Below are 21,992 nucleotides of genomic sequence, written 5' to 3'. Positions count from 1 at the left end.
TTATAACAAGCTTAAGCTAAAGTTGAAGATACAAGGCATTGTCCCATAGCCCTCATTCATTCAAAGTCATAAACAAATACCCTAAAAAATACATTAAGGCAGTTGTTTCCAGGATGAGGTGTATAGAATTATTTTTCTAGCTGCTAATAATGAATGCATACTTCTGCACTCATGCTTAAAGCCTATTTAATCAAATTGTGAATATCAGCTCAAACCCAAAGGGCACATAAGTGTTATGTTGCTAAGATTGAATTTTACGTATTCTATTTTTAGTTATCTAGTTATGCATATGCTGCAAATTGCGCTTTGGATGAACTTCTGTTCAGCGTGATCACATATGGGACCATAAAATTAGTCAAGATGCTCTGCTGAATGAGAAATATTCCCTCTTGCATTGTCTTTTGATTAAGGGGCAATTGAACTGTTGATAAAAATAAAAAAAGAAAATAATATCACTGCTTGGGATAAAAGATTTGAATTTCCCTGAGAAATTAAACACAAATTATTCCAGCTGAACAATAGTATCATTAAATATAGTTCTTTTTAATGCTTCCCAAGGATTAAGTAACTGGGTGAGCTGATTTTGCATTCCATTAGCTTCAGAGCAACTTTAATGCTGCTTTTATGCTGTTAATGTGAAGCTGTTCTTCAGAAAACCTTTCGTTTCCAGTATTCATGTTTTAGATAGCTTTCCCACATGGAAGTAAAAATTAGACTTCATACATTTTTTCATGTGAGCCGTGATGAGGACTGTAAAGCATCTCTTACTCCGAAACCAAAATTTGCATTTTGGGAATACTTGGATTGCACCCGGAGCAGAAGTACATTGATCTTGAATATCACGGAGCAATAATGAAAAGGAGACTCCAAATACAAAACTAGTGATTTGAACTCTTCTATTGGGCTCTTGCTTGCATAAATTCAGTTTTAATTAGAAAAGTATTTCTTCTTCTTCTAATTGCCTGAAAACTGTCAGAGGGCATAGATGACATGCTTTCTGGATGGGTATAATGTGCTCTTGTTAAGAAGGGATCACAATTAGTATTTAGTTGAGTGATTTTCAGCACCAGTGGAAAAGACCCAGCTGAACCCATTATTGTTAGGATCTAACACAGGCTTTTCATTTGGTACTTGATAGGTGCCTAGGGAGCAAAAAAGCTACTTATGCCGATGTTAGGTGAATATCTGGATCTGCATCGGGGGACTGCTTTCAGTTCTGATGATCTGGAGTATCATTTACTGCATTTGCACAGTATGTGGCACAGTGTAGCGGCATCCTTTAACTGAGTATCTCAACAGAAAAAAAGACAGAGATGTCACAGAAAAGTGCAAAACATTCACTCCCCTCTACAGCTTCTGCCAACTTAGGAAATGAAGTAAAGATATGTTAGTCTATATGTTAGTTAATATTAGTCAAGTAACGGATGTGACCACCTCTACCAGATAAAACCAAAAGGAGCAAATGAAGCAAAAAAAAAAAGGAAAAAAAAAAAGAATGTAGACAACTTTATTTCAGCCAGAACAGAGACAGCAATGTTTCCTGTTTATCATATGGCAGAAGCACAGCTGCATATGACACTATAACATCTGTCTATGAAAATAGTGAAGTTGCCAAGGTTGGTGCCAGCACCCAAATTCCAACCGCAGCCCTAGATGAGGGTCTGCGCTGTGTGTGCAGACAGACCTGCAGGGATGGCTGAGGCCCCACATAACCCCAGCAGGGAGGAACAGGGATTCCCCACCAGCTTCCCTGACCGGAGATTTTTCTGGGAGAATGATGCTGAAGACGCGGGCTGGCTGCAGGGGTACATGCCACACAGTGGTAGGACGGAGCTGCAACATAGACTCAGCTGTTAAGATTTACTAGGACAGAAAGGAAGGTGTTAATTCACCTTCTTGCTTTGTGTAATTACTTTTTCCTGAAGGTATAATGGAAGATCTTACTAAAATAAGTGGAACAAAATTTCTAACTTTATACTGAAAGCAGTTCAAGAGATTTTGGCACAGAATTCTATTGTTATGAATAAATAGTTCTTTTGACTGATTGTCTGATCCAGAATACTGGAATGAATGCTCTTCATACTTTCTTGGAGGAAAGGGATGGAGAGGCTGGCAGAGCACGTAGGTAACCTATAATATATGAGAACCATAAGAAGAAATTACATTCTCAAAAGTGAAATGGTAGAAGTAAATGGAAAATAAGATTTTTAGCACAATAGCTGCTTTGCAAGTATAGATTGAAATCTACAGTGGGTATTGAGAACATGGATGTAGTAGCCAGGTGAAGGGTTCTTTTTATTTGCAAGGAATATATTTGTATCCAAAAGAAGTACAGCTATCTGGGTTGTTGGGAGACGCAATGTTCCTGTCAGAAATGTTCTTTACAAAGGTGTGCAAAGTACAAAATATACTTCTTTCTTCCAGATTTTTTTTAAAAAATCAAATCCGAAGACTGGATTTCATTTATCAAATACTTGAATTCATCTTGTCTCTTTTTTAATTGAATGAAAAAGTTGTCTCAGTAATAATACACACATACACACACACATATTCTTTAGCCAACAGAAATTTACTGTCATTTGATTTTACCTTTCATAATTTCACAACTTTCAATATAGTAAGGCCTTCTTGAAAACAGCTTTATAGTTGTTTTGGGGAATATGGATATTTGGAAGTTTCCTACTGAATCATTTAAAAACTTGAGAAGTAGTAGGTTGATTTATGGATTTTTTTCCATACATTTCCCCACATTAATGTAGAAAGTTATCAGTGGTGGAAAAGAGGATTGAAATGTCCTGTCTTTTTAACAGTAGTTGCTTGCAGCTCGCTCACTCTTGTCTGACAGAGCACAGACCTTTTATTTTATCTGTCTATATACATATATGTGTCTGTATTTATATGAAGTCTTGTTTTCAAAATGGAATGGAAGGAGGAGACACTAACTGTTGAGGAAAGATTGTTTATTTCATTTCTTACACAAAGCTCAAAACCCAGTAGATCAGATTATGCCATACCTGTCAACAGAAGAGCATCAGAATTTATATTTCCTGAGGCAACAGCAAAAGGGCCTGTACTTTATCGTAGCTGTCTGCCAAGGGCAGTCATGCTAAAGGAAATTGCTATTGGACGTCGCTAGAATGCTCCTCTCTGTTCAAAGGAGAACCATGAGAAAATAGCTTTTATCTTCCAAACTACATTTTTAGCTATTTTGGTATTTGAAATTGGAAAGATATTTTTACTCACAGGTATGGTTTTCTTAAAACCTATTCTCAAGCTCTTTGTTTCTTGTGTTCAAATACAGCTGAAATTACCATTTGTTTTTACTGTACGTGAAGGTTCAGGTCATCTTTTCTTTTATCCAGATAAGTTCACCCATTGCTGCTAACAATGTTCCAAGTTAAAATAGATACTTTAAAAAAAAAAAAACAACCAAAACCAAAAAACCCCAACAGAAACACATACACAAAAAATGAGGACAGGAATGGGGACACAAGTAGGGGGAAAAAACATTAATAAGGATAGATTGAGGAAAGCTTTCATTTATGATAACATTAAATGACAACCTGAGAAAATGGCCTGGCCTAAATTCTGTTTTATTCCTTCTGTAGTTCCTCCCATTAATGTCAAGCTGCAAATATAACTGGCAGCTCCAGTCGTGGACTTGAAGTCTATGAAAAAGATCAATCATTTATCAGACAGTCGGTTGTCGGTCAAGGCTGACTTGCCTATAAGAAAGCTGCTCAGCTTTGGGGAAAAAGAGGCAGTGGAAGAAGGAATGAGAACTCCAGAAAGCAGAATGTCACTTCTCAGGGGCACCTTGAGGGGAAGAAGGTAGAACTGGAATGCAAGGAAGAAAGATGCAGAGCTTGCACATGTTCTTCACGCTCTGCTCGCCCTTTACGACTGTGGAGCTTTCCCTGTTTCACTGCATGACGCATGACGCTTTCTCCACATACAGTTGCAGGCGTTGTCCACAGGGAGGTTTGCACTGCTAATTTTGGAATGGAAGGGTTTGAGTGAATTTTGGTGACTATCTCAGCAGAAACCATCCTTTGTAATGGTTTCCTTACCTCTGCTTGCTTTCCTCCAGGCAATACTCAAAAATAAATTCCACCCTTAGATAATGTGCTAAGATTTCAGTAACTTCTGTTTTAAGGTTGAGAAGGATGGGGAGGAGGAGGAGTGCTATCTGACAGCTATTTTATGTAAGGATAGATCTGTGGAAGGTTTTGTCCTCACATAATAATCCTGGAAATCAGTAAACAGTGAGAAAAGTGAATTTTTGCAACTTAGCCCATGTAATGATGCTGGACTGGCTTTTTATCAGTGTGATCTGGCTTTGGATAAGGGTGGCAAAAGGAAGGAGCGACAGGCTTGAATCGTCTTCCTGCACTGCCACTGTGGAATGGCAAAATCCTCTACTTCCAGTGGACTTAAACCCGTCCAGAAAATGTCACAGAGAAAGGTACTGAGGGGAGAATCCTCAGCTGGCAGTGATGCACTGGTGTAGAAATTAAAGATACTAATTTTTTCACTGTCTAAAAAAGAACAAGTAGATTTGTATGAACTCAGGAAGCTCTGCTCCAGGTGTTAGAGTTTGGGTTCTGCAGTCTTAGGGGTACGCTAAGTTACTAAATATGCGACAGGAGGAGAAACATGGAGGAAAATCTGCTATGCAGAAAATCAATGCATGAGTTTCAAGGTGGCATCTTCCAGCTCAGGAGGGTTGGATTTAGGTCAGTAAGGCTGTCCTATGAGTCAACTAACTGCAGGATAGTCCTGTAAGTCTTTATTGGCTGCTTTCAGCCAGTTTGTTAGTGGAACTTTGTGAAAATTGTATACGCTCTTGTTTTTGAAGTGCTCAGGTGATGGCATTAAAATATTGTCTGGAGCATTGCCGAGTCTCCAGCTAAATGGTGCATTTGATCCATTCAAAAATAAAAATTTTATTTGATTGAAATTCGATTGAACTGATTTCTAAAAATCTGTCTATTTTGTAAGAGCTTTTACTTCATAGGCAAAATTATTACCATTATAGGTAAATTTCTATCTTTGTCTCAATTTCCGTATTTTGTTCCCAGAGTGCAATACGACTGTATAATGTAAATATACATTGTAGATGGGACCAGACAACACAGGCCGAAGTATCTTTCTATATAAAAGCAAGACAATCATCACCAAAAAAAAAAAAAATCCCCAGCAATATTTTCTTTAAACCTTTTTCATAAAGTCCTTGGTAAGCATTTTCTCAGAACAAGCTAGGCAGGAAAAAACCAACCTATAGTGTGCATATTATTTACTGTGTAAATAATAATTATTAGAGACAATGGATCATGTAGTTAATTATCTCTGCTTCTAGGAATGGTAATTAGCAGAGAGTAATGATCTTCACACATCATTTGCCATTGAAGTTTTATATAATAAGAGATACAAATATAGCTTTTCTCACTAAATTAGCTACTGAGTTAATAATTTAAATAGCTGTGTTTAGGAAAGACTACTTGAATGTGTAAAGCATAGGACATGTTGTTATCCCAGTCATGCGCTTTCTGCCGTAGGGGTACACGGGCTTTGTCTTGCTAGCAAAAAGCTTTTTTTTTTTTTTTTTTTTTTTAAATCTCCTTTTTTGAGAGTTTTACGTGAGGGGTAGAATGGGATCAGCTGCCCAGAAAGCTTGTTGGCAGTTGTCTGTGGGATGGATTTACCTAAGCAAAGAGGGATTAGGGAGCAGAGATCAGAGCAGAGCCATCCTGTAAATCTGCCTTTGACACTGTTAGACTTTCCAGAAGGTTGCACGTTTTCATCAGTGGCCAGGTTGTCAGAGGCAAGGCAGGTTTCCCCACAATACGGCAGAAATGCTATAGGTAAAGAAGGTAAGAGCAATGTGCTCAGATAGAGCTAGTTCTTTCACTGAACTTCTCGTTATGCAGTAAACAGTCATGGTACATGACCTTGGAACAGGAGGACTGTAGCTCCTGACAACTCCTTTCCTTAGTTCCTAGTCTCCCTTTCTGTCAAAGGAAGGGGTGACGGTCCTGCCTCAGCAACAAATGAACATAGGAAGAGAAGATGGATAAATAAAATAATCCTGCACTGTAAAATGTGGGATGACAAATTATTCCCATACTAGCTAAAAGTTTATGATCAAGTTAAATTGTATTTCTTTATTTTCTTTTTTCATGTGACCAAGGTAGTAATAACCTCCTTCATACTGGCCTTCTTTGCCTTCACAGTTTGGTAACTGCAGATTCCATTTATTCCTGTTGGAATAAATAATCACTGCAAGATTATAAACTGGACTGACAGTCACTTGGAAGCCTTTTCTTACCATAATATCATTTACCACATTAGTTGGTTCCCCCCCCCCCACTTGCTTGTATGAAAATGAGTAAATTAGATATTTTTTTTTAACTTGCTATGCTGCAACAACTGTTTTTCCTATTACCTTGCATAGGATTTTCTTTTATATTATTTATCGTACTTTCATGTTCTTATTTTCCACTCAGCTTGTGCTGGCATAAGATGATTCACTCGTAGGGATAACTGCCAGTTATTTCCAAATATGCATGTTGATGAACGCAGGCTTTAAAAGTCTTGTTTCCTGCAAGGTATTCCAGAGTGTTTTCATCTAGATATATAAATATTGCTTATTGTTGTCTGATAATTTTTAGGATTTTTTTTTTTTTTTAATAAAGTGTGTTGGCACAGTGAATGATTTTAATATGTACTTCTTTTCATGCCTATGATACCCAACTGAGATAAAGTCATCGCACTTTGGAGCTGATTGATATGCTGGTTCAAATTTAGTGTTAACGCTTTGTAGGGGATATTATCAAGGAGCATGTTTTCCTGATGGGAGTTTTTGTTTTTACATGAGTGGGTATAAACCACTTACTTTCAGGCACATCTTTTCTTTGTGTTCTCTCTCATCAGGAACAGGAAGATAATAATTTCAAATGCAATAATTTAATACCAATTTTACAGAAAATGGTAGTGGTTTTATAATCAGTGATACACAGACTTACTAGAAAACAATACAGTGAGTGAATCACCTCATAATGAAATATGACATTAATTTTCTTTCAGATATATGTTACATAAATATATCATATATATATTATATATTACATAGTTTTTAGTACGTTTTCTTTTTACTCCAAGAACTCCAATGTGGTTTATTCTTCTGGGGGGGGAAAGCCCAAACCAACCCAAAAAGTCCTCAACCGGTACAATGCCCAAAATACAACAGAGCGACAATAAAATATATGACAGAAAACGTCTTGCGAATTTGAGAGCAATAAATGTGCCGGACTTTGCAGACTTGAAAAAGACTTTAAATTGACTTGGCATTGCTATTCTTTGTGAATGAAATCACACTTAGATTTATTTTATTTCTGTTAATGTAAGCAAAATATTATTTTTTCTTTTGAGTCACAGCTAGTCCTTGAAAGTTGGTTTTATATATACAGTAAGTAAAAAAATCTATCCTTCAAATTCTAGTTCCTGCTTTCTTCTGCAGGTAGCCTCCACTACTAATTTTTCTTACAGACTTCCCATTTTCTCTTCCTGTGTGTGAAGCTCTTGGCTCCTCTGCATTCCAATCAATCATATTTCTGTGTTATTTACAAGTGAGCATGGGAAGGTGTCCAAAGATGATGGCCTTTCTGCTTTTAGAGATGGTGCCAGATAAGCCAGAAAAATCCCTAGAATGGATGGGATTCTGAAGAATTGTAACCACAGATTCTGAGCAAACTGCAAGGGGCACTGACTTCTCAAAGGCATATGACTTCGATGGATCAGATTTTTCAGGGGCATATGACTTTGATGAGCAGAAGGCATCCGTTACATAAAATTCTTTTCCCAGCTGGAGTCTGGCAGAGGAAATGGAATGTTTTCAAAGGAAAGATTGCTAGAGTATTTTAATGTAGTCAAAACGATACTGGTTTAGCATCATTTAGCATGTTTAGCATCATTGAAGAAATGACAGACACCTTGCATGGAAAAATTAAACTTCTAGAAGACAGTTTTACAAAGTTTGGACAACTTTAATCTATAAACCTGTCTCACGTGCGTCAGTGCAAACACACACAGCAAACGAGCATGGCTGGCTACTGGCAAGGCTTCGTGGAGACACTGGCACATCTCCTCCATCTGAAATGATGAATGAGTATTGGGCAGTAGATGTAGCTCACTGTTCGTAATACTGAACGGAAGTATTGAGCATGTTAAAAAGTTCCACTGCATATTGCTTATGCCATTGTTACTTTTCTGTGGTTTCCACTTATTCAAGTGAGCAGAGAATTAAGTTACCTTACGCTTCACTCCAGAGAAGAAGGGTTGACAGTGCTCAGTGCTGGTTTGCTAGGGACTATAGATTTGGAAGAGGTGAGAGACAAGTTTTACTAGGAGAATTTTCCTGTAAAGAAGGACAGGATGTTCAACCTCTCCATCATTCCTGTCTGTTTCCATCTGAATGAATAATCAGATAAAAATTGGCTGCAGTCTCACAGTCTGCTATTCTGCCCAGCAAAGGCATCATTCTTAGTATCCTGACAAGGAGAGGGACTGGCCGGAGGACTGAATTTATAATGCATCTCAAACATTACCCCACCAATCACGCAAAAAAATCCCTCTGAGAAAATATTAGATAAGCATTGCTCTAACATATTATGTACACTTGAGCTCACGCATTTGCCTCCCAAAAAAACAACGCCTAACTAAAAACCCACCAAACAACCCCAAAAGCAATTTAAAAATAACTTCAGCTGATACATGCTAGTATAGATTTAAAGAGGAGTACATTTTGTACGATAAGTGAACTAGCCGCTGTTAGTGTTTTTATATTCATTTAGAAATGGATGCTTGAAGAACCCTTTTCCTTACTCTGGAAATGAGTACTATTAACAGAGAAGATCTATAATTATGATGGGCTATAATCAGTAGCTTGAGTCAAGTGAAAAAAAAACCTTCATTTTACATTTCATGTGGCTAGCTTTGCTTTGCACTTGCTAAATTTAGCTTCTTAAACTATACAAATTGTTTGTAATCATGCTACAACCAGAAAGGCAGTGTATATTAAGACTGATTTTTGCTGTGGTTTTTCTAGAAATTTAATTTTCCTCTCTGAGATGCATTTAGTAGAAAAGTAGAAAATCCAAAGTATTGGGAAGTTTTATGCAAATGAAGACTGTATGCACAGGTCAACTACCTGTAAACACTGTTGCTTTTGTTGAAATTCAGGATTTGGATGTGCATATGTAAAGGCCGTGCATTTTCTGCTAGTTAATGTGATGATAAATTTCTCGTACAATGTGATCATTATCAGTACACATTTTTCAGATAGTGGCACTAGTTTTTTGGGGGTTTGTGGGTTTTAGCCTAAAACGATGATTTAGTGTCTACACTGCACTACAAGATTTCCAGTTCTAATCAGTAAAAAAAGCATAGAGAAAGTTATGCAAATTAAATGAGAGTTGGTATAGGTAGGTAACGTGGAAGAGATGGTGTGCACTCCACAACTTTGTGGCTAAAATTCATGTACAATGGCTAGTAGAAAGCATGCAAGAGAACACTTCAGGCTACTAGAGGAAGTGTTTTTAAAAAACATGCTTAATTTTGATGGAGAGTTAACTAGTTAATGAAAATTGAGGAAGATTATGTAACTAGAATTTCGATGATGACATGTTCAGAAACATTGAATAAGGTTTTTCTTAGGCAACCTTGATGAGAAAAAGTCTTGAGACGTTAGGGAGAAAACTCTTGACAGATTACTGTAGGCTGTATTAGAGTGACTCAAAGGGCATTTTCCAAATGTACAATTGCTCATTTAAATAAGTGCTATAACTAAAGAAAATGTATCTGCTTCCTCAAATTGAAAAGATGAGGTTTCAGCCCTAAAACAGATGCATTAATGCATTTAATGTCGGCAAAACCATGTAAATCCCTAGCATTCGTTCTATTTTGGAAATATACTTTTTAAACTGCCGACGTTGCCTTGAAATTGTATTTTCACTACCTGTTTTCAAACATTATGCAGTTTGTCTCCTGTCTCTGTTTTCTGTGTCTGCAACACTAATGAAGACAGTCTAATATCAGCATGCAGTAAAACCTCAGTTTAATAGCTCTAAAACAAGGTAGCAGATGTTTGGGTGGTCATTATGGAGGCACCAATTACAATTCTGCAATGAAGTACAATTTCTATTTGCAATTAAAGAGAAATGTTCAGCTCATTCGTCGTTCATGAAAATATAGCAAGCTTTTGCCAAATATGTGGAACAAATTATCAGAAAATTATAAAATCTGTTAATCTGTTCTTAATTTTAATCAATTTGGTTTAGAAATGACACATTCGTCACTCTGGTCTGTGTTCTAACCATATTGGTAATGGGGGAGAAACATGCTCTTTTTCTTTCTTTATAGTTAGCTTTAACTGCAACCTTGTACTTAGACTATATTTAAAGTAAATTGGTTGTTAATTAAAGTAAGTTAATAACAATTGCTGTGTCTAATTATTTTGATTATATAGGTTACCTGTCAACAATTCTTGTTGCACTTAAACAAAGCTGGAATGGCACTAGTATGAATCTAACAATTGCCAGTTCCCAGGGAACGGGCCTGTGCAAAAGGATGAGAGTGGAGATTTTTAGTGTCCAAATTTGGAAATTAAATACATCGTTTTAAAAATTTGAGAGCCAAATTGTCATTAAATGATATAATGGAATATATGAATGATTTTGATCAAGAACAGTAGGAAAGCCTCTACATATGAATGAATAACATCTTCTAGTATACTAAGTGTACCAAGACTCTTGTGGGGAAAATGTGGAGAAAAATCTGTGTCTGTAAAATTCGGTTTAATCTAATCTGGAAACACTAAGGCTGGAGTATCCTAATCAGAAGCATGATTAATCAGTAGTGTCATAACAAGGCAGAGTTCATTCTTTGCACAGTAATGTGGTATATTAATGCACCTCTGTTTAAATTCAGCCATGAATCGTTGTCATTTGGAATTGAGAGATTTTTACAAATTATTTTTATTTTTTAAATTAAAATACATCCAATCTTCTATTTTCATTATTGTAATCTTGAAATGTATACTCTTTATTACAAAGTTCAAATTAGAGAACGAAAATGGATTGGGAGATGAAAAGGAATAACTCATGTGGCACATCTTTTGATTACGGAGATGCCAATGAGCTGTAATGTATAAATATAACATACATGTCAAAGTTTGGTTCCTTGGAATAAGTATTGTTCGGTTACGTGTGCAGGACTTTATGAAAAGGTATTATTAATTTTAAAAAGTTATCAGTTAATATTTTCTATAATTTGAAATCAGAAATCCTTGCTCTGGGCTCAATTAAGTTAATCACATAGATAAATGTAGTTAGATTTAGCTTTGTTAACTACCTCAAATATTGCTGCTTCTATAGTTACCCCACTTTTTCTCTGGTTGGGAAGCTAAAGGAAAGATTAGTTCTAACATGTTCTTTATATCTAGGAGTAATATTCTCATCTGAATAGTTTAAATTGCTCATATGTGTCAATGTTTTGCATGTCTGAAAATTTGTGCGCAGGCAATATAAATACTTTGTCTGTATTTTTAACCTGATTTAACTTTAGTTGAAAAGCGGATTAAGTATGGCCTAGAAAAGTGGATGGCGAGGTAGATTGAAACCTGGCTGAACTGCTGCTCTCACGAGGTGGTGACATCAAAGTCCCGCTGGAAGGTGATCACTAATGGTGTATCCCAGTGATCAGTAATGGAGGGCAATACTGGTTTTACACCATTAATGATCTGGATGATGAGGCTGAGTGCCTGACATGCAAGTTGGAGTTTGAGAAAACTGGGACTGTTCAGCCTGGAGAAGAGAAGGACCTTATCAATGTGTCTAAATATCTGATGGGAGGGAGTATAGAAGATAGAGCCAGACTCTTCCCAGTGGTGCCCAGTGAAAGGCAAAAAGGCGATGACAGCAAATTGAAACACAGGAAATTCCATTTAAACATAAGAAAACACGTTTTATTGGGAGGGTGGCCACACATTGGCACAGGCTACCCAGAGAGATTGTGGAATCTCTCTCCCTGGAGGTATTCAAAACCCTGAGTGACCTGCTCTAGTGGGACCTGCTTCGGCAGGGGCACTGAGCTTAGATGGGCTTCCAAAAGAGACCAACTACTCTGTAAGTCTGTGAAAAATGTATGCAGGACTGACGTATCTGCCTTTTTACCTTTAACTAGTGAGAAGAAGAAACAATTTTCATGTTTCTGGTAGTATTTTTTGGCCGTATCCCTTTTTTATTCAAATGAATCAAAGGTAAATTTGTCCTTCAAACTGAAAGGGTAATTTAATTATTTGCTATTAAAATTAAGGGCAAAGTATTAGCTCTCTTTGAATGTAAAAATAGGTAACAGCCAATGAGAGCGGGAGTAGAGACTGTCACACCAGCCTTTCAGTCTGTTCTTCATGCATGATTTAATCTTCTTTCATAATCACTCTTGGGGGAATTTATGGATAGTATCATTTTTTCCTTGTTCCTGTTATGTGAGCTGAAACAAGCATGAGTCCATATTCACTGAGCCACATCACTGCTGCTCTCTTAACTTTGCAATGTTGATAGGAAATGTTGCACTGATAACATTACATAATTACAGCTGGCCCCTTTTTATATGATTATTGCCTTGCTATTATTTGAGGCAACAAGAGATGTTGAAATACACTGGGTTTATATAATATCTGAATAAACTTGTATCCATGTCAAGTGCTAGCAATGAGAATTACATGGTACCACAGCATTGCATTAATTAGATTGTTGCATCATTTTCAGGTCTGTCTTCAGATAATTAAAAAAATTAATTAAATAACTATCCTCCTAAAAATTAAATAATTACCCTGCATCAGAGCTAATCTGGTGCAGGAAGCCTGGATTTGAATAGCCTTCAACTGTTGTGGTAGATCTAATTATGCCAGTTGTACCTAAATAATTCCATCCCTCTGGCTACTGTACAAATATATTGTTTCTTACACCCTATACAGTAATGAGTCAAGAACTCCCGTTACCAATTTCCTAGGAAGTTTGAGCAGATCTGACAGTTAAATGGTTGTTAAATAACAAGATCGGGGCCTGTGCTGGGGAGCAGCGCCGATGAGAGTGCCGTCACTCACCTGAGGAGCCTCCTCCGTGTCAGCTGAAGGGTGCAGCGCACATCTCATCAGTGACATCAATGACATCACACTGCTGCTCCATTGCTACTCATTTCTTGCCGAGCCAGCGTAACTGAGCTCAGCAGGATGTCCTGGTCAATCTCTAACCATGAGAGATACGAAGGTTATCTGATGGCTTTAACAGTTTCACCTGCCAGCAAGCTGGGGTCCTGACTCAGGCCTGACATACAATGTAAATGTATTTGTGACTGTAATTTTACTGTAGCATAGAGGTCTAAGCGATGTGAGACTGCCGCCTGCATTCAACGTGTGGCGACGAAGGGGCTGTACAGTACCTGGTTCACTGGGAAGGCAGCCTTGCTACTGCTAGTATTAAGTAACAACTTAGAAATGTTTACTATTAAACAACATTGTTGTTTACATTTCTGATTTTAGTCTTCAGATTTTCTCTCTCTTGTGAGTGCTGAAACGTTTCAAGTGCTTTCGGTTTAGGTTGTCTAGATCTGGGATGCGTATCGGGCTGGCTAACAAATCAGTGCCTGTCAGTCAGGATTTGGAATAAGTCGCCTTTATTTTTACAAGGGCAAGTAGTGATGGGACGAGGGGTAATGGCTTTAAACTGAAAGAGGGGAGATTCAGATTAGACCTGAGGCAGAAATTCTTCCCTGTGAGGGAACTGGTGAGGCCCTGGCACAGGTTGCCCAGAGCAGCTGTGGCTGCCCCTGGCTCCCTGGCAGTGTTCAAGGCCAGGCTGGATGGGGCTTTGGGCAACCTGGGCTGGTGGAGGGTGTCCCTGCCCATGGCAGGGGGTGGGAACTGGATGGGCTGTGAGGTCCCTTCCAACCCAAACCAGTCTAGGATTCTATGATAGGCTTATGATGGTGGCTGCTGGTGCCTAAATAGTGAGAACTTGAGGTGACTTATTTGGTACACCTTTTTCCAAGAAATGGAGCTGCTGTGGGTATTAGAATTTTGTGGATAATGGAAAGCAAAAGGATTTACCTGTTGTATCCCCTTTTCCAGTCTTTCCAGAATAGAAATATGGGATACACATCAATTCAGGGCAGGAATGGTGACATTTCAGATATATATTTATTTAATTATGTGATCCATTTATTATTTCCCTCTCTACATTCTCCATTGTTTTAGTCCTATTTTATGCTAGGGAATACTGCTGGCATACTTGATTACCAATACACATCTGTGTAAAACCAATTTTTTCTCTTAAATCTCGTTCCTTCCACTGATTTTGGATTCAAACACTCGATGTCCTGTCTGTTGGAGATATTTAACTGTCTATATCATCTAGGAAGTGCTTAAAGAAAAAGGCAGAGATGTGGTAATAAAGGGAGAATTTACTAAAACCACATTTCCCTTCTCCTATTACCTTCTGTTTGATTCTTCCTCTCTGGTGGTTCTTCCTACAAAACATGCTGTTGATAATCTCCGAGCCCAAAATACATGCCACCATTAGAGGTGAATGTTGTCTTTTTTCCCACAAGTCTGCTCTCTGTCAGAAACCTTTCACAATCAAATTGTTTAAACCTATAACTTTTTTTATTGTAGACGAGGTGTATTAGCATTCCTCAAGACACATTGCATGCCACACTACAGTAGTTTTCTGGCTTTCTGTACAGCACTGTGTAGCACTATTATATACCTTGTGAAACACAAATCCTAATATATTTAGAAAATATGGCCAGTCTTTGTTACCAAAGCATCTATTAAAGGTTTCCCAAACATTTTTTGTTGCCTGGTATAGAGCCATATTCCAAATGTATGTACCATAGGGCTTTGAAATGATGAATGTGTAATAATGGGACCCAAAAAATGGTGCATTATGGAGCAAACTGATCAAAGTCAGGAATTTAGAAGCTCACCATCCTTAAAGGATGTGGACATCAAGTTCTTTGGAATTTAAATGCTTTGCTTGAGCTTAAAATTAAGTAAAGGAAGAGATCTGTATTAGTTTAGTGTATAAAAAAATTTAATCCTCTGAAGGTAAAAAGAAGATAAATTTTACTTTCTGATGAACAGGCATAATATAAGTGAATGGGAACACCTGTATTAGTCTACTCAGCGGTGTGCATAAGAATAAAAAAACCCATCAAACCTTTAACTTGTAAATGTTGGGCTTTAAATCCAGTGAATGAGACCAGAACTGTATGTAAGGTTAACGCAGTCTGTTCCTTCTGATGCCAAAATGATTACGCAACCAGCTCTAAGTTGTTAACTGTTCTTTTTACAATCCCTTACGCTGACCCCAATTCAAACTGACTTTTGACTTTTAATTTAAGAGAATTTCAACGGCATTGTACCTTGCAGTGATGATTCTGAGTTGTAAAATCGCATGTATATTATCAGAAAGCATATTGCTTTCTGTGCTCTGTATAAAACAGAGGTAACTTGTTAATCATTAACATGAAAACCTACTTAAAATTCTTAACAGTCTGAGGACAAATTGTGCTCTTCCTCATCAGACAAGTCAATAATTTTATTCTAGATGTATCCTCAAGGGTAGCAAAGATCAGAATCTGCACAAGATAAAAAGAATATTTTTTCTTCCTAAATAAAGACCTTAGGAAAGTAAATTCATAACATTTTAACAGTATAGAGCTGATGCCAGGTATTTGTGGTGAATTTTATCCTTAGGATGCTCTTTTGTTTTTCTTTGTTGTAATCTACAAAAAGATGTTTTAAGAATTCTCATAAAATGTTTGGACTTTGGTTAATTAGTATTACCCTAGTCATATGCCAGTTGTGGTCTGCCTGGAAAGCCAGCAGCATGCTACGTACTGAGATAACATTGAAAGTACAATGTGGGCAGAAGTTCAATAAAACCAAAGGACAGTTCCACAGTATTGTTTGGGAGGAGAAAAGTCAGATAGGATTATTGAGTAAGCTTTCTGAACAAGAAGAGGAAAAAAACCAACCTCTGTAAGAGAATCTTTGCATACCAAAACCAGCCTATTTCCAGCCAAGCTTTATCAAAGTTTCTATTGCATTCTAATGCAGGGATGTGCATTCTGATGTAGTTATGCAGAGGTGATACAGCTAGAAAACAAGAAGTACTCTTACAACAAATAGTGAAGAACAAAAGAGAAGATAAAGGGAATTAGTTTCTGGTGTTTGGCAACCAGAATTGGGATTCCAGCTGGGGTGAAGGATCTGTGGAAGTGGTCATGCTATGAAAGACAGAAAAAACTGTGCTGCTATTGAACTGCTGTAGTCAGCAGGATCCCAGAGAAATCACAAATGAAAACTAGAACAGGTGATGCCTGCTTTCTTATTTTCAACTCATCTTTTGGAACTGTTTCCTGTTTTATAATTGAAAACTTTATTCAGTCAAGCAAAGTTTTAGATTCTTGATCCTTGGCTAAAAAGAACTTGCTATTTGCATTTTTGAGTTTTTGTCTGAGATAAACAGTCATTTCTAAATCTATCTTGGTTTAGCTTGAAATCAGTTGAATAAACCTGTATCTTCAAAAAGCTGATACATTTGATTATATAGTTAGTATGTTTTAATCTTGCTTTAGATGTCTTCCATTAAACCATTGACTCAAATTATGTAACAAGGGAATATCTCTGAATTTGATAGTCCTACAATTTTTTAGTAGTTCTCCTTTTTAAGATATTAGGAATGAAAAATAAAAATATCACATGGTTTGAACAGCATTCATCCTTCTTGGTTATTTTAAATTTTACATATATAATGTGTAAATACATAGAGAAAATTCCTGCATAACCTGGTCCATTTTCTCTTTTTTGAGTCAATAAAGTATAGAGTGAAAAATTTTCACAATTTAATTTTAAAAATTTATTTTCCTCAGTCTATTGTGAATGGAGTTGAAATGGAACATTCGATATGGATATAATATTCTAGTAAAGTTCATTTTTTATCTGAATAAAATTGGTTTATTTACAATCATCATTAATCTAAAGGAGTAGTTCAATCTGTAGAACATGGGAGAATAACATAAAACAAATGAAGACTTCAGATAATATATGAAATCCTAACATTTTAATTTGGAAAGACTACTTGGATCTTCTTGCCAGGTCCTCTCTTTTTACATCAAAAGGGGCAATGAGAAAAATGAAGCTTAGTAAGTGTTATGGTAAAAATGGAAGCATTATAATTTCCTAATCTAATTTTAAAAGTTGAAACACCTCTTTAAGTTATGCCCACAGTTTTACATTTCTTCCTTCTTAACCTGTTTTATTATTCAATTATTTTCCAGTGAAGTAATTCTGAAAATTCCTTTTGTAATCCAAATTCAGTGTTAGGTCAATACTAGCTTTTGGGTTGGTATTTTTAAGCCTTAATACTACAGCTGTACTTTGACCTAGAAACCTATTTTAATTTGATAGTTGTAACAACTATTTTTTTAACATCTGTCTGCAGTTTGTTTTACATGCAAGTATTTACTTACAATTGAAATATTATTATTACATAAATAATATAAAGCCTCGGAAGAAACATTTGAAAACACTTTACGAGGATCAGTGGAAAGTAGTTATTGGAGGAAGATACTGGATCAGTAGATTATGCAGTATGTAGCTGTCTAGTGACTAGCAAACGATCTTTCACTGTGCTCTTGAGAGAGTGCATTCAAAAAGACTAAGTTCCTGTTTGCAAATCACAGTCCAAAGCCTTTCTCTCATGTGTTGTCAAAGGGTTTTCTTTCTCCGAGGAGCCAATGAAGTTTTTCCTAGATAATTATTCAAAAGTAACCCCTTTGGGCTGTCCTTTTAATTGTTTTCCAGGTGCCACAAACTGCAGATTTCAGCAAGAAGTATATTTAGATACAGCACAGCAGGAAGTTTTAAAAGCCAGCAGCTTCTGCAAAGGATTGTCAAGAACAATCTGCAAGGAGACTAGTTCTGGCATATAGATTTTAAGCTGAAACAGTACAGGAAAGGAAGTGCTACTTGCCAGCTCTCACCACCATATGCTTTATTATAATGTAATGTAAGAAGAATATGGAGACAGCAGCTGCTCGAGAGGGAGGTGGCCACTTGTTAGATTTTTGAAACCTTTCTGAAATGTCTGTTCATTTTCTTTTCACTGGTATTTTTCCCCTTGCTTACGTATTTGCATTCAAAAGATACTGAAAAAAATAAATCTATTTTTAGACCACAAGAAGAAGAGAGTGTGATCTGCTTTCTGTTGACATAAAAATAATTTTAGAAGGATTCTAACATTTAGTTTTATATATAGTGAAATGTGGGTAGATTTTTGTTTTCTCAATATCTATTCACATCAGGTCATGCTGAAATGATATGCATAGATTACCTGTTGTCTAGGATTGTATGTCTTCAATGGAAGAAAAAACCTGTCTTTCATTAGTTTCCAGTGTGTGTTTCCTAGTGTCATGGTCTCATTCACAGTAAGTCAGTGTCAAGATTCGCTGACTTCAGTGGCAGAGAGAACCAAAGCGTAAGTGAGGATTTAGATCTAAAATGGACAGAGTTTGATATGATGTGCACAGAGAGATGAACCTTTCCTAGTATCACTACCCAGGCAGTGAAGTTGAATGCTTTGGCTTTGAGAAACCTGAAGTTCTCAGCATGTTTCAGGAACTGTGTGTCTGCAATGTCATGAAAATGAGCCTGATTTATTTAAACAACACTGTATTTTAAAGGATTTTTTTTTTTTTTGGCTCCTAACTGAGATTTTCATATCCACTGAATGTAACAATCCTTCCAGATACACATAACTACAAGCTCTTGGGTTTTAAATTAGGGATTCTTAAGTGAATTTGAGGATCCAGAGGGAAGTTACATCACAGTATAATGGGATTATAGCAGGGCAAGTTGTTATAGCATATAATAAAATTAATATATCATATTAGCATTTTTGCTGAGTGTCAGTGTTTTACCTTAACCCTGGAGTAATGCTAAAATGTCATAGCCACGCAAATAAGACCCATATAACTCGGTAAAAATGATGGTTCGTATAGAAGAAAGATGTTACAATTCTTTTTGGAACGATAAATCTCTTTGAGACAGAGATTTTGAGATTATTATGTATAGCTCACCATAGATGCATCTCTCTGAAAAAGAAATGACATTAATCTGTCTGTCACTAGGTATGTATTTTGCTGGTGATAGAAGGATTATTATTATGGAAAAATCTGTGTTTATTTGCTTACTTCTGTTCTACCCCAGTCTATTATTATCTATTTGACCTTCATTTTTTAAACCAGCTGCAACTGGTGGTTATCTGGAATCCTTAATTACTTGCTAATGCATACGTAAAAGTCCCCTTTTCCGTTTTGTGGCCATACTTGTTGCAAGAATTCAAATCTAAGTAGGATTACTGATTTGCAACTTTAATCACTCCCTACATTACCCCTCATCTCGCTGAAGGGCAACGTAAGGAATTCCATCTACCTGGGAATCCCATTTCCGAAGCAGACTGGATTTTAAAGTCTGCAGTGAAATTAAACATGGATTCTGAATATCGTCCTGCAGTCCTCATTCTGCAAAATATGAGGCAAAAGTTTAAGTCATGTTGAAAATGTTGACTTAGTCGTGTCTTGAGTCAAATCAGAACCTGTTTTCAATGCAAATTAAAGTTGTGAAAGGACTTTCCCTTCTTTTGGTTCCCATAAGTATAGTTTAGCCCTAGCTTAAGCAACACTTTTCTAATTCTACTGAGTACAAGAAAATTTGTTATCAACAGTCTATAGTTCACACATGAGTCACTTTAAGTGAGTCTGGAGTCTTGACAATGCAGGAACTTGGGTTTGGGGTGTATCACGCCTCCAAGAAAGTTTGTCAATGAAATGTGTGTTTGTTTCTTTATATTTTAAATGGGAAGGTAAAGCCTTCCTCATCCCTAGAAGGACTGAAAATTGTCAGGAGTTGCAAAATGTTTAGCCTACTCCATTTTTTCTAACACATAAAGCATTTATTGTCTGAAGCAGCAGACTAAAGTATGGTAATTGTAGAAACGGGTACTTTTAGATGTAGAACTATTATTTGATAGATTGTTGAAAATATCTTTTTCACTGAGATTTACTATTATAATTTATTTTTACATTAAAAGTATCTGGTAGATAAAAAAGAGCAGATCTTTCTTTAACTCACCATTATAACCATGAAAGTTGGCAAAACAATATAATTCTAAGCAAGTGAGAAAAGGAAATACTCTGTTTGTGACAAATGAGAATGAATTATTTTTGAGCTTAAAGAAAGCTGCTTAATTTTTAATGATGTGTTGCCTAACCATCACAAGCTCTTCAACTGCCAATGGGTAATTTAAAAGAAAAGAAATGCCATAGACCAAATGTAGCTATTTGTCTAGAGAAATTTTCCTCATTATGAGAATAGCTGCTTCGCGCCTGTTATATGTGGATTTTTTTGCTAGCGTTTAAAAATGGGAAGACACATGACTGCACAGTTAAGAGTTTCAGATCTTAAACTGTACACAGTAACTTCGTTATTAATTGTTCAGAAGGCATTATGTACTGCTTATCATTAGAGAAATTCATACATAATTTTTTTCTTCTCTTCAGCCACCAGAAAAAGAGGGTGGCCTGCCTCGCCAGGTAGGCAATAAGACGGAGTGCGGCCTCTTGGGATTTGTCCTGGATTTGAAGCAGGATTATGAGCCTGTTCGGAACCTCATTCCTGAGGAGAAACTCTATAAAGTTTACACGTTCAACTCTGTCAGAAAGTCAATGAGTACTGTCATTAAAATGCCAGATGGTAGTTTCCGAATGTACAGCAAAGGAGCTTCTGAAATTGTTCTGAAGAAGTAAGTTCAATGGATTAGTTGCTGTGTTTTTCCAAAACGCAAAACATTCTGACACCAATAAGATCTATGTGAGAATTTTGGTATTTGGAATTTGCCTCTCACAGTAGAAATATGATGCACTTTAGTAGTATAAGCTGTTATTGTTCTTTTCTGATTTTTTTTTTATGTGCTCACTCTTGCAAAACTGTTTCGCTTATTTTTCTTATCATTCGCTAGCCAAAGCATTGTGTTTACGTTTGGTAGTTTATAAATGGGTTCTTCACATTCAACCCATTTGGAAAATAAGGATTTTTTTCAATTTCATTGTAACTTGTCAGCTCATTAACTTCATGAGTATTGAGGAAATAATGGATGAAGGGCTCTTGGTGTCTCTGTAATAAGTTACAAACAAATTCTCTGATATTTCAGTAGTGAATCTTCTTGTTTAATCTGAATGTTTACACTAGAAATATAAAACTTGCCATCAAAAAAAGGAAAGTGTTGAATGAAATGAGCTGATAGAAGGAAATACTTTTCAGCAGTCACGCAAATACACAATCAACCTTTTTTTTTTTTTTTTAAATAAATAAAAAAGATGTTCCAGGATCCTTAACGCAGCTGGTGAACCTCGTATCTTCAGACCACGTGACCGAGATGAAATGGTGAAGAAAGTGATTGAACCTATGGCCTGTGATGGACTCAGAACTATCTGTGTCGCTTTCCGAGACTTTAACAGCAGCCCAGAACCTGACTGGGACAATGAAAACGACATATTATCTGACCTGACTTGCATTTGTGTTGTTGGCATTGAAGACCCAGTAAGGCCAGAGGTATGTCAAACTCTTATGATATAAAGCATGTCTTGAAGAACTGAACATAAATTGAACTACGGATTTCATGCTGGTTTTATCTTTTTTTTAATTAGCTCTGTCAAAGAAGATGGAAGTGAGCTTTAGAAATAGACTTTACTTGATAAAACCTCAAATAATTAACTTGATAAAAATCAACTATTAATCAACCAATATTTAAACAAAGCAAAACAGGGCTTTTTTGAACTAGCGGATTGAGATGACTTAACCTTCTCTC

The 21,992-nt window shown here is 36.5% G+C and overlaps 1 protein-coding gene across 10 annotated transcripts in view; it reads left to right on the top strand.

Annotated features, from left to right (window-relative positions):
• Nucleotides 1–21,992, top strand: part of ATP2B2 (ATPase plasma membrane Ca2+ transporting 2) — a 433,201-nt gene that overhangs the window by 358,477 nt on the left and 52,732 nt on the right. For all 10 annotated transcript variants that reach the window (XM_075762785.1, XM_075762787.1, XM_075762781.1 and 7 more), the window contains 2 exons: nt 20,686–20,927; nt 21,502–21,736. In XM_075762785.1, coding sequence (XP_075618900.1) covers nt 20,686–20,927; nt 21,502–21,736 — 477 coding nt within the window. The remainder of the gene's footprint in view (nt 1–20,685; nt 20,928–21,501; nt 21,737–21,992) is intronic.

The sequence above is a fragment of the Balearica regulorum genome, chromosome 10 (assembly GCF_011004875.1).
Source record: "Balearica regulorum gibbericeps isolate bBalReg1 chromosome 10, bBalReg1.pri, whole genome shotgun sequence".
Classification (NCBI taxonomy): Eukaryota; Metazoa; Chordata; class Aves; order Gruiformes; family Gruidae; genus Balearica; species Balearica regulorum.
Note: the sequence above shows the minus strand (reverse complement) of the source record. Positions and strands in the feature narration are given on the sequence as shown.